The sequence below is a fragment of the Octopus sinensis genome, linkage group LG24, assembly GCF_006345805.1.
Source record: "Octopus sinensis linkage group LG24, ASM634580v1, whole genome shotgun sequence".
NCBI lineage: Eukaryota > Metazoa > Mollusca > Cephalopoda > Octopoda > Octopodidae > Octopus > Octopus sinensis.
In genome coordinates, this window is record NC_043020.1 from 3733429 (window position 1) to 3750567 (window position 17139).

Consider the following 17139-nt stretch of genomic DNA (forward strand, 5'->3'; position numbering starts at 1 on the left):
TTGTCTGTCCTTGTTTGTCCCCTCTATGTTTAGCTCCTTGTGGGCAATAAAGAAAAAAAAAGGCAGTGATCTGGCAGAAACGTTAGCACACTGGGCGAAGTGCTCAGCGGTATTTCGTCTTCCGCTACGTTCTGAGTTCAAATTCTGCCAAGGTCGACTTTGCCTTTCATCCTTTCGGGGTACCAGTTACGCACTGGGGTCGATATAATCAACTTAATCCATGTGTCTGTCCTTGTTTGTCCTCTCTGTGTGTAGCCCCTTGAGGGTAGTAAAGAAACGGGTATAATTACAAGTTCTTGGTTTCAATGAGTTGTGTATAAACACTGGAAAGAAATACAAGAAAATGAGTTGCAATTAACTGCTATGTTTTATTCAGCTGTTTGAAATATTGTGTGTATGTGTGCATGCATGTTTGCATACACACACACACACACACACACACACATACACACTGTAAATATGATGTTAACTATTGCAGGCAATAATTCTTAAGAATATATGTTTTTTTTTGTTTTTTTTTGTTCTTTTGAAGGATAGAGGAGTTGGCAAAAGCAGCATGCTCTTCCGTATGACACTTGAACATTTTACTGGTTCCATAGACACAAATTTAGGGTAAATAAATATTTTAACCATTTTAAAACATCTTTCACTTCATGAATTAATTGCTATGGTTTTAATGGAAAACATACCATATTTGATGGCATATAAGACATACTCTTTTGTGTGTGTGTGTGTGTGTCCCAAAAAATCTTAAAAGAATCACCCTGGGGCCTGTATGTGAAGTTGGGCCTGCTATAAGCTTTAATGCACTCAAAACTGTTTCCCTGAATATGAGCTGAAGAAATTGAAGTTTTTCCAATATGGCCATGCCTCTTTTATGCCATGAAATACCATCCATTATAAGCACCAACTTGAGACACAGTTGAGCAACAAGCTCTTTGGTGTCCGTAGCACTTGTTGCTCTTTTCTCTGTCAAAATTGGTGCTAAAACTATGTTTTTATTTCATTCTATATTTTGTATATATTTATTTTTTTAAAATTCAGTTTGTAATTTTGATTGTTGCCTTTTTAGTATTTCATTTTTGAATACATTTCAAACCCAGAACAAGATATATACGAAGCAAACTTCTTAACCACACAACCAGTGTTTAGGGCCCATGTTGGCTGGAGGATTTGAGGAATAACAATAAGAATATGCAAGATCATATAGTAAAAAAAAAACAGTTGGAAGGTTTGGTTTTGGGTTCAACCCCACTATCTGGCACCGTGGGCAAGCATCTTCTTCTATAGCCCCAGGCCAACCAATGCCTTGAGAGTGGATTTGGTAGATGGAAACTGTGTGGAAGCTTCTTGTGTGTGTGTGTGTGTGTGTGCTTTTGTGTTTGTCACCCCCTCCTCCACTGCTTGAGAACTGGTGTTGGTTTATGTTCCTGTAACTTAGTAGTTTGGCAAAATAGACCTATGGAAATAGTACCAGACTTTAAAAAAAGTTCTAGGGACCATTTGTTTGAATAAAACCCTTCAAGGCATTGTCCCAGCATTGTTCTGTCCAGTGACTGAAGCAAGTAAAAGATAAAAGCCAGACATTAAATAACAATTCTTGAAGCATTCATCATCATCATCATCATCACAATGAAGATGGTCTTTGGAATCTTTGGATTCCTGCTGGAATAGAAATTCTCCACAGAATCTTCCAAAGCATTTTTCTCACTTGATTCTGTGTCATCCCCTGCTTCCTTCAGTTCTTGTTCTTCTCTAGGTTCCAAGGCAAAAGCTTCCTTACTCAGCACTAGTATGGATAAGGAGCCAAAGCCTCAATCAATTCAAGGCTAGTGCTACTGGTAGAGTTTGGTAAGTGGGGACAAGAGTGGTGGTGGTGGTGGTGGAACAATTGATTAGGTTGATGCTCTTCTGCTTCACTAGTATTTTATTGAACCCCATTAATGTTCACCATTAAGGGTTCATCTCTAGCCAGTTCACTTTTGGCACACTTTTTGTCCTTTGCATCTTTATGGCTGAGGATATGAAAGTCATATGGTAGAAACTTTTTATGATCAATTTGTCTTATGTTGCCATGCCAACATAACTACCTTCAAACCAACGACTGATTTTATAAGGTAAAATAATTGAAAGTGTAACACTTCCCCTTCTCAAAAATAACGATTTTGAAATTAAGGTTTTTCCTTTTTATCTCTAGTTACAAAAAAAAAAATAATAATTTGCATAATTTATATTGTGCTTTCTCTTTTTTTATTATTTCAGTTCTAGTTTCTTATCAAAATCAATCCAGTTAGATGGCACCACATACAAGTTCCAGATATGGGACACTCCAGGACAAGAAGGAGTTAGTTTTATTTTATATATTTTCTATTTTGATTCTTCTGTTTTATTTTGCAAATATTTTGTTATATGTTTCAGCATTTGTTAACAATTTCATGTAGAACTGCTTTAAAACCATTTCTGTTTAGCATCTTATGAAGGTGAAGATCTTAAAGAACTGTTTCTGAGTTTGAATGTGTCTTATAGAGACAGAAGGCTTTTAGGGAAAGCCCTTTCTTTCGCTCATAAACACAGCCAACCTCACAAACTCCATTGTATAACCACCAATAACTACCACAGATTGTTTTGCTTCTTTTTTTTTTACTTGTTTTGTTTTGTTTTGTTTTTTCCTTCTACTCTTTCATAAGCATCTTTCCAATTATTTACACTGTTTATATCATTCTATCGGAGGCACAACGGCCGGCCCAGTGGTTAGGACAGCGGACTCGTGGTCGTAGGATCGCGGTTTCGATTCCCAGACCGGGCGTTGTGTGTGTTTATTGAGTGAAAACACCTAAAAAGCTCCACGAGGCTCCGGCAGCGGGTGGTGGCGATCCCTGCTGTACTCTTTCTCTCACTCTTTCTTCTGTTGGCCTGCTCGCTTAGCCAGTGGGGTGGCGTCATTTGAAGGCTAAAACAATGCGAAGCGCATTGTGACCAGCGATGTGTAGCAACATCTGATGGTCTGGTCGGTCACGTGATCACTTGATATCATTCTATCAATATCATAAATATTTGAGAACTTTGCAGAGTTTTGAAAAATAGCTTTATTTTTCATTATTATACTATCATCATCATCATCATCATCCTAATGATTTAACGTCTGTTGTCCATGCTGGCATGGGCTGGATGGTTTGACCAGGCCTGGCAAGCTGGAAGGCTACACCAGACTCCAGTCTGATTTGGTATGGTTTCAATGGCTGGATGCCCTTCCTGATGCCAACCACTCTGAGAGTGTAATGGATAGCTTTACATGTCACTGGCACAGGTGCCATTTGTGTGACACCAGTATCTGCCGTGACTGTGATCTTAATTGGTCTGATGGGTCTTCTTCTCAAGCATGACATAATGCCATGGTCTCGGTCATTCGTCATTGCCTTTGTGAGGCCCAACCCTTGAAAGGAGCTTTTCACATGCCACCGGCATTGGCCACTTTGCTTGACAGGTCAGTTCAAGGACAGAATATTGCCAAAGGTCTAGGACACTAGTCATTGCCTGTGTGAGGCTCAAAGTTCAAAGATCATGCTTCACTACATCGCCCCATGTCTTCCAGCACAGGTGAGGTCAGCATGGGAAAAGTAAACGTTACTATGACGATGACGATGTGCATACACATAACCCCCCCCCCACATCCTCACACGTTTGTGTTTTGCTATAAATATGCTCAGGGTTTCAGGTTGTCTGTCAGTAAAGCAGTGTGAGTTTTATGGCCCTCTTAAATTCAGAACTTATCTTTTATGTTTCTTTAGCTTCTACTTCTTTTCCCTCTCTTTCACTCACTTTCTCCCTCCCTTATCTCCTCTGTCTCCTCCCCTCTCCGGTGAATCAACATACAATAATAAATTTCAAAGTGCTTCAGACTCCCCCCCTCCCGTATATTACAATTATTGCAGCTAGCAGCGCCCTCTCTATAAATATCTCTCAACTGACAGAGTGGCCAGTTTGGCATTAAACAGCTCCTTATTTACTATTTCTAATGTGGCTTCTACATCAAGAGCTGCTGCTACTACTACTACTACTACTAAATAATAATAATAATAATGATAATAATGGTTTCAACTTTTGGCACAATGCCAGTAAGTTCAGGGGAGGGAGTAAGTTGATTACATTGACCCCCAACAGTCAACTGGTACTTATTTTATTGACCTCAGAAGGATGAAAGGCAAAGTCGACCTTGCCAGAATTTGAACTCAGAATGTAAAGACCGCTAAGCATGTTACCTGGCATGCTAACGATTCTGCCAGCTTGCTGCCTTTATGGTAATAAGAATAACAATAATAAAAACTATTCTTTCTAACTTTTGGCACAGAGCCTGAAATTTTATGGGAGAGGATAATCGATTACATCAATCCCAGAGTTCAACAGGTACAAAAGGATGAAAAGCAAAGTCAATTTCGGTGGAATTTGGACCCAGAATGCAAAGCCATTTTGAATATGGCAAAGAAATTTCATCGACGATGTTTTGCTCTTTCGTTGGATTGTAACCCTTTCGGTTAAGCACTTTTATTGACCAGAATTATTGCAGAATATTGTTGGTAATCCCAACATAATTGACCCTGCTCTAGTTTCTCTTTCTTTCTTCCTGTTGTTTCACCCTGTCAGACTTTGTAACATTTATTCCTTTCATCCTTGCCCTCTGCTCATGTTTGGGATCAGTTGCTCTTTTCTCTCATACAGTTTCACTCAGGCCATCTGCTTCATTTGATCACTTCATCATAATGGAGTTTTTGGGCCCAGCAGCCAGGGCAGCAGTGACTCCTCCAGGCACTTGATGTAGGCCTCTGTGTTGAGTCTGAGGCCATGTGGAAGATGAATGGAGGTATAATGTCACATCACTAGTGATCCCTCCAAACATCATGATGTTGACTGGATGTGTGATATTTTTATCACTCTTGGTATATGTTTTGGGGACACAGCAAGCCAATGGTTGTTCTGTGTGTTTACCATCTGTTTGTATTGGAGATTCCAGTGCAAATGCCAAGCAGTACAGCATGTTGATTCCAAATTTCTGGCAGAGTGAATTGCATCATGGTACTGTTTTTCTCACAGACAGTACCCAACTGACCCTACTAAACTGTGTAGATGACAAAATCAAAAACAATGTGCATGCGTGAAATTAAACTTTTTAATTTGGTAACAATTTACATATCACACCATGTGTGTATATATATATATATATATATTGTTTATTACCTCTTCCATATGTTTCATTCCACCACAGCTTCTTACCAACTATTCCAGCCAAATGCACGGTGCCTCTGCTATTGTTATTGTTTACGATGTTACAAATAAGGTAAAGTTCAAAGCAAAAGACTTCTCTTCGTTCCTTTCATTTTCCTTATTTTGACTTTGTACTTGATGTTTTTTTTGTTTTTTTTCATTTAGTTATTTAGATATTAGACATTTTGGAGATGCACTTGGCAGGCAAACGACTTAATCTGCAGGTTGAAACTGAAACAATTCCATCCTGAAAGACATATATTAGCCTTTCAAAAACAGACAAAAAAAAGTTTTTGCTTTAAGAATATTCCGAGTGCTGTGGTGTTCAGTGCTTCTTAGCTCAGATAATTTCCGAGTTGAATTCTGAAATTGCAAATGTCATATTTCGTTTTTGTGTTGTCGGACAGCAGCCTTTTATCTTCTATGATGTACATGGGGGCTATGGAATTGGTTCCTGAAATGAAGAAGGAACAAGGCTACTGGAGTTCTGTCATGCAGATAACATCTTGATCTGCAACACCAACTTCAGGAAGCCAGCTAGCCACCTGATAACCTATCAATACAAAGACCCTCCCTGGTGAAGAATGTACCCCACAGCATAGACTAGCCACTAGTGACTTCAGACTCCAGGCCAGAAGGATGCCAAGAAGCAGACCAATCTGGAAAAGAAAGATTTGGAAGCTTAAGAACCCTTCACATGGTCAGAGTTTTAAGGAGATCCTAATTGAGAAATTTGATGAGAGGGAGGAGGAGCTACAAACTTGTGACATCAAAGACAACTGAGAATTCCTGCAAGACAGCTTGCTGAGTGCCACAGACCAAATCTGGGGCTGGGGCAAAGTCCCTTCCTGGCCTAGAGTAATGTATCGGCGATTTTGGACTTTTTCTATATTTCTGATGAAGAGCTCCACTCGAAATTTGAAGTCCTCTTTCTTTCCTTTCCTGAGCATCCAATAACACTGTACTTATTCCACATCCTCATGATGAAAACAACACAAAACATAATTAAATTCCTTTACTGGATAAGGGAGGCCAGCCTTATTTAAGCCCATTTTTTCATTCTAGAGGTATTTGCATGGATAATCTCAGTTAATCAGCATTTTTCAACTCAATATATTATATGTGAGATCCTACAGGGTCTACATTTAATATGCAGACCCGACTTTTCCCCCACACTTTACATCACTCTGTTCTTCATCTCCTTGCATAAAATTGTTCCTTTGGGGTTCATAGCCTTGAAAGCTGCATGACAACTTCACTAGTGCTAGTGTCCCCAAAAACAAAAGCACCTGCTACATGCTGTAAAGTGGATGGCTGTGGGAAGGGCATCTAACTGAAGAAACCATTCCAAAGCAGACACTGGGGCATAATGCAGTCTTTGGGTCCATAAGATCCTGCCAAACCAGGCATTCCATGCCAACATGGATCATGGACATTAAATGATGATGATGATGATGATGATGATGATGATGATGACCCATCCTCTTTTCTATGAAGCCAACACTAAGTGTATTGCCATTTCTATAAAACCTTATGCCATGGTTGGAAGCTACTGCAAATATGTTAATGGCATCAGTGATTATTAGAGCAGTATGGATTGATGGAAATTTTGTGGAAGCCTGCCATATTTATTTTTTTGTAAGCACAGATATATTTCTGTGGTTATGGAGTTTGCTTTGCAACTGTTGCAGGTTTGATTCCACTGATACTTGAGTAATAGCCCCAGGTTGATGAAAGCCTTGTGAGATCAAATCTACTGGAAGAATTATTCATGTTCTTGTATTGTAGATTTGAATCCGTTATCTGGTTTAACACTTCTGTCCAGCCCTTTGGTGCATTTAGGAGAGTCCATTTAGCACTAGTGCCTGACCCTTTACTGTATTTAGAAACTTATATATTCAATTAGTTACTTATTTAACTTTCTAATGACTTAATTTTTTTCCTCTTTTTTTCGCAGAATTCTTTTGCAAATGCTACAACCAGCTGGTGGAAGAAGGTCCAGAAACATGGCGGTGCCAATTTAGTAGTGGCACTGGTTGGCAATAAATGTGATCTAGAAGCTAGTAGGAAGGTCAAAACAACAGGTATGAACTCTTCTATATACATATATATATATATATATATATATAATAATAAATATTAGGGAATAAATCCAAATTTACAGGGAAAAATCAGATTTAGGATTGAATCCAATTTTATAATAAAATATTATATTATATTAAATTAGGGACAAAACCACTATTATGCAAATCAAACAAAGAAAGACTTAAGTCAATACATAAAATAATTTATATATATATGTATATATATATATATATGGATGTATATATATATACATATACACATGTATGTATATAGATGTATATATATATATATATGGATGTATATATATATACATATACACATGTATGTATATAGATGTATATATATATATATATATGGATGTATATATATACATATACACATGTATGTATATAGATGTATATATATATATATATATATATATATATATATATATATATATATATATACACATGTATGTATATAGATGTATATGTATACATGTATATGTATAGCTGTATATGTACACATGTATATGTATAGATGTATTTCTATAGATATAGATGTGTATGTATACATGTATGTGTAGATGTATATATATATATATATATATATATATAGATGTACATGTAATATGTACACATATATATTCACATATATACATGCATACATATATACACACATATACACACACCCCCACACACACATATACATAGGTGCAGGTGTGGCTGTGTGGTAACAAACTTCGTTCCAAAACACATGGTCCTGAGTTCAGTCCCACTGTGTGGCAACTTGGCATGTGTCCTCTGCTATAGCCTCAGACCAACCAAAGCCTTGTCAGTGGATTTTGTAGACAGAAACTGAAAGAAATCAATTGTATATATATATGTATGTATATATGTAAGTCTATGTGTGTTTCTCCCTCATCAATGCTTCACAACTGGTGTTCGTTTATTTACATCCCCATAACTTACTAGTTTCACAAGAACAAACTAATAGAATAAGTACCAGGCTTATCAACATAAAAAAAGCACTAGGCTGTGTCTCATATTTTTGTTTGCTCACTCAGTTGTATCTATCTATTCATCTTTGTATGTGTGTGTGTGTGTCTATATCTATCTGTCTGTCTGTCTGTCTGTCTATATATATATATATATATATATAACACCCTAATGGGGGCCTTAACTCACAAATTTTAGTCATTTCTTTTATGATCCAAAACTAAGTCAAAAGTATTGAATGGATCTTTATGAAATTTGGAAATTATATTCTTTGCATAAGGGCCATAACCCCCATGACAATTCATATATTTTTGCTGTTGATCTGGCAGAGATGCCCTTCCTAACACCAACCACTCCAAGAGTGTAGTAGGTGCTTTTACGTGCCACCGGCATGAGGGCCAGTTAAGTGGTACTGGTAACGGCCATGCTCAAATGGTATTTTTTTATGTGCCACCTGCACAGGAGCCAGTGCAGCAGCACTGGTAACGACCTCGCACGAATGTTTTTTCACATGCCACTGGCACAAGTGCAAGTAGGGCGACGCTGATAACGATCACGCTTGAATGGTGCTTCATATGTGCCACTGGCATGGAAGCCAGTCGGCTGCTCTGGCAACGATCATGCTCGGATGGTGCTCTTAGCGCTCCACTAGCACAGATGCCAGTCATCAACCAAGAAGGGTAAGGAAAGTAAATCTACCTGCATTGAGAGCACAACTTCATCTCAGGTGTCATTCCCAGATGGTTTGGTAGCTTTTTTCTGACAGTTGTGTTAGTAATAACCTCACAACTTGGGCCATTGTGTTGTGCTACTAATCTAGGAACATGACTCTGATTAGTTTACTTTGTCTTTTAGTCTTACTCTGCACTTCACTGGAGCCAACGAGGAAATCGCCTCAGAGCTGATCAACATAATAGAAACAATAGCCATAGTTTTCTCAGTTTACACCTTACTGTGTTAGTATAGAAGGACACAGTGAGTAGTGTTACTCAAGGTACACTATGCCCAAGAAATGTAAGATGGTAATGCTTTATGTCATTTTATTCCCTGCAACTGACAATGAGCACCAACAGTAAAGTATAAGACATTTTGGTGCTGCCTATTTGCCATCGGTGATCTTATGTGACATCAGACATTTAATGTATCTCTTATTCTCTCCCTTTCCCCATCTCTCTCTCTCCTGTTTATATTTGTATGTGAATTGAAAGACCCAGTCTTCAACAACGAGAACTAATTGTAATTAGTTAATGATTGGAAAGATAAATAAGAAATCATTTAATTAATTTTTTTTATGTAACCATATCTGTTTTTTTTTTTTTTCTTTAGATGGAAAGTCGTTTGCTGACAGCAATGGGGCAGTGTTTGTCGAAACAAGTGCATTGACTTCCACAAATTTAGTTTTCTTACTTCAGGAAATTGGTGAGAAATATTTTTGTTTCTGTTCGTTTTATGGAATTCAGAGCTTTACGTTTCGTTACCAACTAACAGACAGGTTTCTTAGTTGGATCCAACCTAATGGCACCTCAGTTCAAAACCATTATCTGACCCTTATGTGTCACTCTGTTACCTACATTCAGACCAAGTGACTGGTCTTAGGGTTTCCCTTCCACAGGTCTCAGAGGCTCTGCAAATGGTTTCAGCTGCTGCTTTTCTCCTCTGACTTTTTGACAGAATTCTGTCGTGATGACAATGTTAAACTTAGAATAACAATAACCCTAATCAGATTTTACTTTTGCTGTTACCAACTCCTTATTACATACATACATGCATAAGGATCTCTAAATCTCTGCCCATATCATACTGGCAGAGATTTAGAGATGACCCTAATGAAGCCTTTAATGAGAAGGAGAAAGAGATGGAGATATACAACACAGAGGACAACTGGGGGTTCTTACAGAACAATCTGCGGAGGTGATAACCAAATCTGTGGTTGAAGCAAAGCATCTGCCAAACCTCTTCTTCTTTTTTAGCTATAATGAATCTAGCAAAAGAATTGGAAAAACATCCTGGCTATCACCCACCACCATCCACCACTATCACCCCACTGCACATGCCATTAAAAAGCAATCAAATAAACAAAACACCAAAACAATTAAAACCATCCACTCTCGCCTCAACTTTTTGCTTAATGCCCAAGGCATCAGCCCTTCCACCAATACTCAAAAATGGAAGATAAAGTTCCTGGAGGACTGGGTCGATGCCCATCCAAACCACATCCCTTTCTTCGTCCTCACTGAAACCCATCTTAGTAACCTCCATTTGGAAGCCGAGGTGAAAGTTAAAAAATTTCAAAGCCATTCGTGCTGATCATGCTGGCGGAAGAAAGGGTGGGACTGCCATTTATGTTCATGATTCATTCTCAACAGAAGCTTTGAACATATTTTCCAATGGATACTGCGAAGCAGTCGCTGCATTCAGTCAAACCAACAACTTAACAGTAGTTGGGCTCTACAGACCACCCCAAACGCCCCTACCATGCTTCAAGGAATGCCTCAACAACATAAAGTGTTTCATCCAGCAGTGTCAACCTGACAACATTTTAATGATGGGGGACTTCAACCTCCCCAGGGTTGACTGGTCTACAAACAGTCTACTGCCAGGTTCTTCACTCTCAACCCTTGACAGGGAGGCAGTGGAATTGCTTCTTGACTTCATGGATGATTTCTTCCTGTCCCAACTGGTGCTCGAACCAACAAGATGTCACAAAAACGTCTTAGACTTAATTTTCAGCAATCACACTGATACTATCCACAATATTGCAGTGGAGAAAACTCTGCCCTCCGACCATGACATGGTTCTCTGTGATCTGAGATTTCACCGGCCAAAATGCAAAACAAACGTTATCCCTCCTGTTCATCCATTTGACACTATGGATTTCCACAACGCAAACTGGGAAGCGAGCAGTAATGATCATGCACAAGTCAATTGGTCCTGTATATGTAAATACCTCTCGCTAAATATTTATTGCTTTTTATACATTATTGTATCTGGTATGACCTTGTCTATTCTTTTCCGTGGCAGATACATTATAGTGAACAATTTAATAAAGAAGTGGAGTCACAAATGCTATGATTAACATGACATTCACCATAGATATTGCTTCAGTTAAGATTTGTTTCCAAATATGCATCAACTTTAACAACAACTATAAAATAAATACTGTTTTAAGATTTCCTGAACATATAAAACTGCAGTGTGTCCTGTTTCAATTCTTATGAAGGTTTATGGAATATGCAAATACAAATCTTCTAAATTAGAATTTTAAGAGACAGTGAGGATTATGCTGAGGGTCAGGAAGAGTGATTATGAAAGGAAAGGAAAGGTGTCTGAATTTTTAGCTAAAGATGTTTTTTTTTAACCATCTTTATACTAAATTGTAAGACAGGATAAAGCACCCTGGGCTTTATGGCTACCTTCACTGGCCATGATTCATTTCATGATTAGGAGTTATTGTGTAAAATGTAAGTTTTCAAGTACATGTGTATATATATATATATATATATATATATATATATATACACAATACACACACACACTGATACACCCATATATATGCATGTGTTTTCCTCTTTATCTTCTCAGCTCAAAAGTTACCCCCAACTTCATGTGAAGAAGTAGAAGCTAGCAATGACTCTTCTTCAAAGGATGTCTCTGACTCAACCAGCAAAACATCAAAGAAAAGTGGTTGCAATCTATCCTGAGTAAGGGGCTTTTTTCTTGTTTTCTCTGGCTTTTTTCTAGATCTTTTTTTCTTTTTTTTTACTTGGGCTGCGACCATGCTAGGGCATCACTTTGAAATGTTTGGGTTGAACAAATCAACTCCAGGGCTTATTTTTTAAAGTTTGGTGCTTCCTTGTTTCTTAGTTGCTTAAGACAGCTTACCAAAGGTGATGACAATGTCCGTTCAAGACATTCGTTCTTCTCTGCTTCCAGCACATTGTTTCTCATGGGAGTAGACATGGCTGACAATGCCAAAACGAGAGAGGCAGATCTCATGGCAACGAGGTCCCTGAAAGTGATCCCAAATAACAGCTGCAGAGAGGGTTGATGATGTCACCTCCACTCTGCATGCAGTCTCCTACACTCATAGCATCTTTTACCTAACTCATAGAAACAAACCAGTGCCATTTGTCAGGTGGTGGTGGTGGTGGTGGTGGACAAACAGAAACAAAAAGACACTCACATATGTGTGTGTGCATGTCTGCCTATATATATATATATATATATATATTTAAAAAAGGAGATGTGGAACACGAGTTGTGATATATAAAACAAGGAAATGAAGAAAATGCTGACAAAATAATTTAAGTAAGGGGGAGTGTATTTAATTAGGTGAAAGTTCTTTTTACCGGTTGCGCATTTGTTATGCTTATCAAAAGATATTTTTTAAGAGAGATAGAGTTCCTTTCTGATAGATTTTTTTCTCTTATCTGATAAGAGAAAAAAATCTATCAGAAAGGAACTCTATCTCTCTTAAAAAATATCTTTTGATAAGCATAACAAATGCGCAACCGGTAAAAAGAACTTTCACCTAATTAAATACACTCCCCCTTACTTAAATTATTTTGTCAGCATTTTCTTCATTTCCTTGTTTTATATATATATATATATATATATATATATACGCACACACACATATATATATAGATCAGTGCACTTTGATTCAAATGCCTTGGTACTCTGAGTTTCAAGCATGTTGCTAGTCTTTGGCCATTGGAGTCTGAATGAGAGTTTGATTGAAGAGAGTCAATGTTTACTTCTGAACATATATGCATACAGTAAGCTTCATTCAGTTTCTATCTACCAATTCCACTCACAAGGCTTTGGTCAGTCTGAGACTATAATAGCAGACACTTGCCCAAGTTGCCAAGCAGTGGGACTGAACCCAGAACCATATGGTTGGGAAGCAAGCTTCTTACCACATGGCTATGCTTGTGCCTATACATACATATCATAGGCTTCCTCACAGTTTTTGTCTACCAAATTCACTCAGACATCTGCTTGCCTGTAGATTTGGTGTGACTGTGTAGTTAAGAAGTGCACATTGTGACCATATGGTTTTGGTCTCACTGTCTTTGGCAAGTGTCCTCTGCTATGGTTCTGAATTGGCCAAAACATTGTGAGTGGAATTGGTTGATGGAGCACCATCTGTCCAGATCAATGGATGCTTGAATTTCAAAACAGTTATCTTCTCGTTAACCTTGAACACTGGGAAGAGAGAAACAACACTCATCTCTGAACCATCCTGCTTTGTTTACACAGTTCTGTCTGCAGTGAGAATTCTCCCTCATAAAATGCAACGAATGGCCTTCTTTTGGGTGTGAAAATGTCTCAAACATATTTGAACTGGTAACAAGTTTCTATTTCAATAACCCACTACTTACCTCTCCTTCATAGACATTCTTACAAAATCAAAAAGCAGCACAGCTCTCGTGACTTCCAGAAACATTATTTCACGCTCAGAATTGCTGAAGCATGGAATTCACTACCTGCATCAGTTGTTATCTCTCGAGACATTACATCTTTCAAAACTTCCATGCTTCCTGAAATTCACCAACAGTACACCCTGTGTCAGTCATTAGACTGTGGCCATGTTGGAGCACTACCTTGAAGAATTCTTAGTCGCATGAACCGACCCCTGTCTTTGTATTTTTTCAAGCTTGTTATTTATTCTATCAGTCTCATCTGCCAAACTGCTAAGTTATGGAGATGTAAAGACACAAACATTGTTTGTCAAGTGGTGGTTGGGGTGACAAACACAAAGTTACCTTTACACACACAGACGACAGGCTTTTTCCAGTTTCCATCTGCCAAATCCACTCACAAGACTTTGATCGGCCCAATGCTATAGTAGAAGACACTTGGAACTGAACCTGGAACCGTGTGGTTGGGAAACAGACTTCTTACCACACAGCTATATCTGTGTCTGTATGTAAATTTAATTGTTGAAAGGCATTCCCTGAACACAACTAGAGATATAGTAGTTATTACAGAAGCATATTTAGCCAATGACCAAACATGGAGATAAGGATTATCTTTCCTTGCAAATCTTGCATCAGTTTTTTTCCCAAGTTTTAAGGATATTAATGGAAGAAGGTCATAGGTCATACGTAACTCTGTTTAGTTTTGTTATTTTATAGTTGTTCTGTTGAACCCTTTTAATACCAACCTACCCAAGTCTGCCCCTGGTTTTATAATACAAAACCTACCTTTTTTTAAGTGATCAACATTAAGCCTTTCATCATATTTTTATTTTAATTTATTCTCTAAACACCAGCATGAAAACGAGTAAATTATTTTATGAAATTAGTCATTATTTCCCAAACTTAATTAAAACAAAACTAGAATAGATCTGCAGAAATATGGTAATAATTTTTAGTGTTTATCTTATATTTTTACATCTTTTCTCTATTTTTACAGCCATTGCATCTGTTGTTGTTATCATCACAGCCTTAACCGCGACAATCACCAATTTCCCCTGATCAACTCCCTGGCTCAAATCATCCTGCAGCTGATTCTATCTCATCAACTTTGCATCTTTTGTTGTTATGTGAAAGGATGAAGGGGGGGGGGAACTTTTGTCATTTGTTTGTTAAATACTGACATTTTTGTTGATTTTCTTTTTTTTTTTTTTTTGGAAAGGGAAGGAGTACATTTTAAATCTTGTCCTCTCTCTCTCTGTCTATCTGACTCTATATATGTTTGTGAGTGCAATATATATATATATATATATATGTATATATATATATATATATGTATGTATATATAATGTATAAGAAGAGTGTTGTAGCCGGCTTGAAGCATTGTGATACAGAGGTGAAATAACAAAGTAATGAAGATGGAGTGTTTCTGACAGTGTGAAAAGGGAAAAGTTTAATAATCTTTTATGTATGAGTTACAAAAGCTCATCCTCAGAAGTAAACGGTCAGAAAATGTGAGTCTTGGCCAGTACTGTATAAACTCATTGCTTTACTCTGTCCACTTCTGATGCAGGGTCATCGTGCCCGAAATATATATATTTACTAACTTCTCTCTTTTTGCATAAGAAGCTCTTTGTCTTCATTACGTTGTGTTATATACATATATACATACATTCATGAATGTATATATATTCATAAATATACATTCTTGTATATAATTACTGTATATTCTTAAACACATTTTTACAATCCAACAAATAATTTTATGATTCTGTTTAAAAATTCCAAATCCATACATATTCTCTGATGAAGGAAATGTGAATTACCAAAGTTCAAAAGGTCTGACCTACACACTTCTTTGCACATTCCCAGAAACGGCCGTAAGACTCTTTCTATTTATTGGATTCATTTGAGGACTTCTCTTTTGGGACTATTGTGAACTGTTATCTCATCAGCTTGAACTTCTTAACTTATCTGTATGTATTTATGCAATTATCCAACTTTGATTTGGGCATGGAATTACACTATTATATGTATATATATATGTTTTTTTATGTTATGTGTTTGCATGCTTATAACGGCTTATATGTGCCCTCTGTGTTTAGATATATGTCGGCTTTCACGAGGAGCATTATTGACCTTGGAACTTGTCTCTTTCAAATTAATCCTTTAATCTAATTGCTCAATAAATTGAGCCCTGTGCTGTTGCTTCTTGGAAAAAGTCCACCTCTATAATTTTTCACTGCCTATATATATATATATATATATATATATATATATATATACACACACACACACACATATATATCTGTGTGTGTGTGTGTATGTATGTATATATATATATATATATATATATATATATATAGTGGAGGCGCAATGGCGCATTGTGACCAGCGATGTGTAGCAACATCTGATAGCCTGGTCATATATATATGCTTATACAAGCGATTGATAAAGTTGTTTGGTTTTCACTTATAAGGTTTGGTGCCATTGTGAGATCTCTTGGGAAAGTGTCTTTTGCTGCCACAGCTTCAGATGGATCTGGTCTGTGCCTGTCTATCAAAGAACCAATTTTTGTTGCATACTGTCACACATTTTACTTGATGATTCTGCTTAAGAATTTACTTTAAAAATAGAAGTGTCTACGAGATACTCAACCACATACATTATAGCTCTGTTCATTGAACTACAATACTCAACATGGAAACTAATGAAGATTGATTTATTTTGTGTGTGTATCAAAAACTTCCTGGATTATTTCTGTAGTGTGCCAACAGATGGCAGCACATGGTTGTGTGCAAAGTGAGAGCTAGCAGTAACCTTCATGAGGAAGTGTGCCAAGTGACATTGCCGTGTTTACTGTGCAAGTTGTGGAATTTGTGTTTTTGTGATCATGCGTATGCTTTAGTCTGTGATTTTTGTCATGGACAGGAAGCTGGAACAAAGAGCCAATGTGAAATTTTGCATTAAATTTGGGAAGTCTTCTACAGAGACATTGAGCATGCTTTGGCAAGCTTACAGTGACAAAGCAATGGGTCATACACAATGTTTTGAGTGGTTTGGGTGCTTCAAAAGTGGAAGAATGTCCCTGGAAGATGATGAGTGATCTGAAATACCTACCACAAGCGTCACCCCCGGAAATGTGATATTGTGCATTGAGAATTCATACCCCAGGGCCAGACCATCAACTAAGTATGCCATTCTGTTTGAAAGTTGTAAAGTTTATTTAAACATTACGGGACTTTATAGCTAATCTCATAATAATTTATTGCATAAAATGTCTATTTAAATACTTTTTGTTTTGTATTATATTTACGTATTCTTTCTTCATTAAAAACTGCTACCATCGCATTTTCTTCCAATGTTTTTACAGAAAACCTCAGTGAAAGAAACTTTAT

General features: G+C 37.3%; 1 protein-coding gene across 1 annotated transcript in view; it reads left to right on the forward strand.

The window, feature by feature from the left end:
• Positions 1–16035, forward strand: part of LOC115224128 (ras-related protein Rab-5A) — a 40672-nt gene extending 24637 nt beyond the window's left edge. Inside the window, exons 2-8 of the mRNA XM_029794933.2 lie at positions 533–612; positions 2263–2344; positions 5261–5332; positions 7217–7343; positions 9648–9740; positions 11904–12022; positions 14742–16035. Coding sequence (XP_029650793.1) covers positions 533–612; positions 2263–2344; positions 5261–5332; positions 7217–7343; positions 9648–9740; positions 11904–12022 — 573 coding nt within the window. The 3' untranslated portion in view covers positions 14742–16035. The remainder of the gene's footprint in view (positions 1–532; positions 613–2262; positions 2345–5260; positions 5333–7216; positions 7344–9647; positions 9741–11903; positions 12023–14741) is intronic.
• The last annotated feature ends 1104 nt before the right edge of the window (positions 16036–17139 follow it).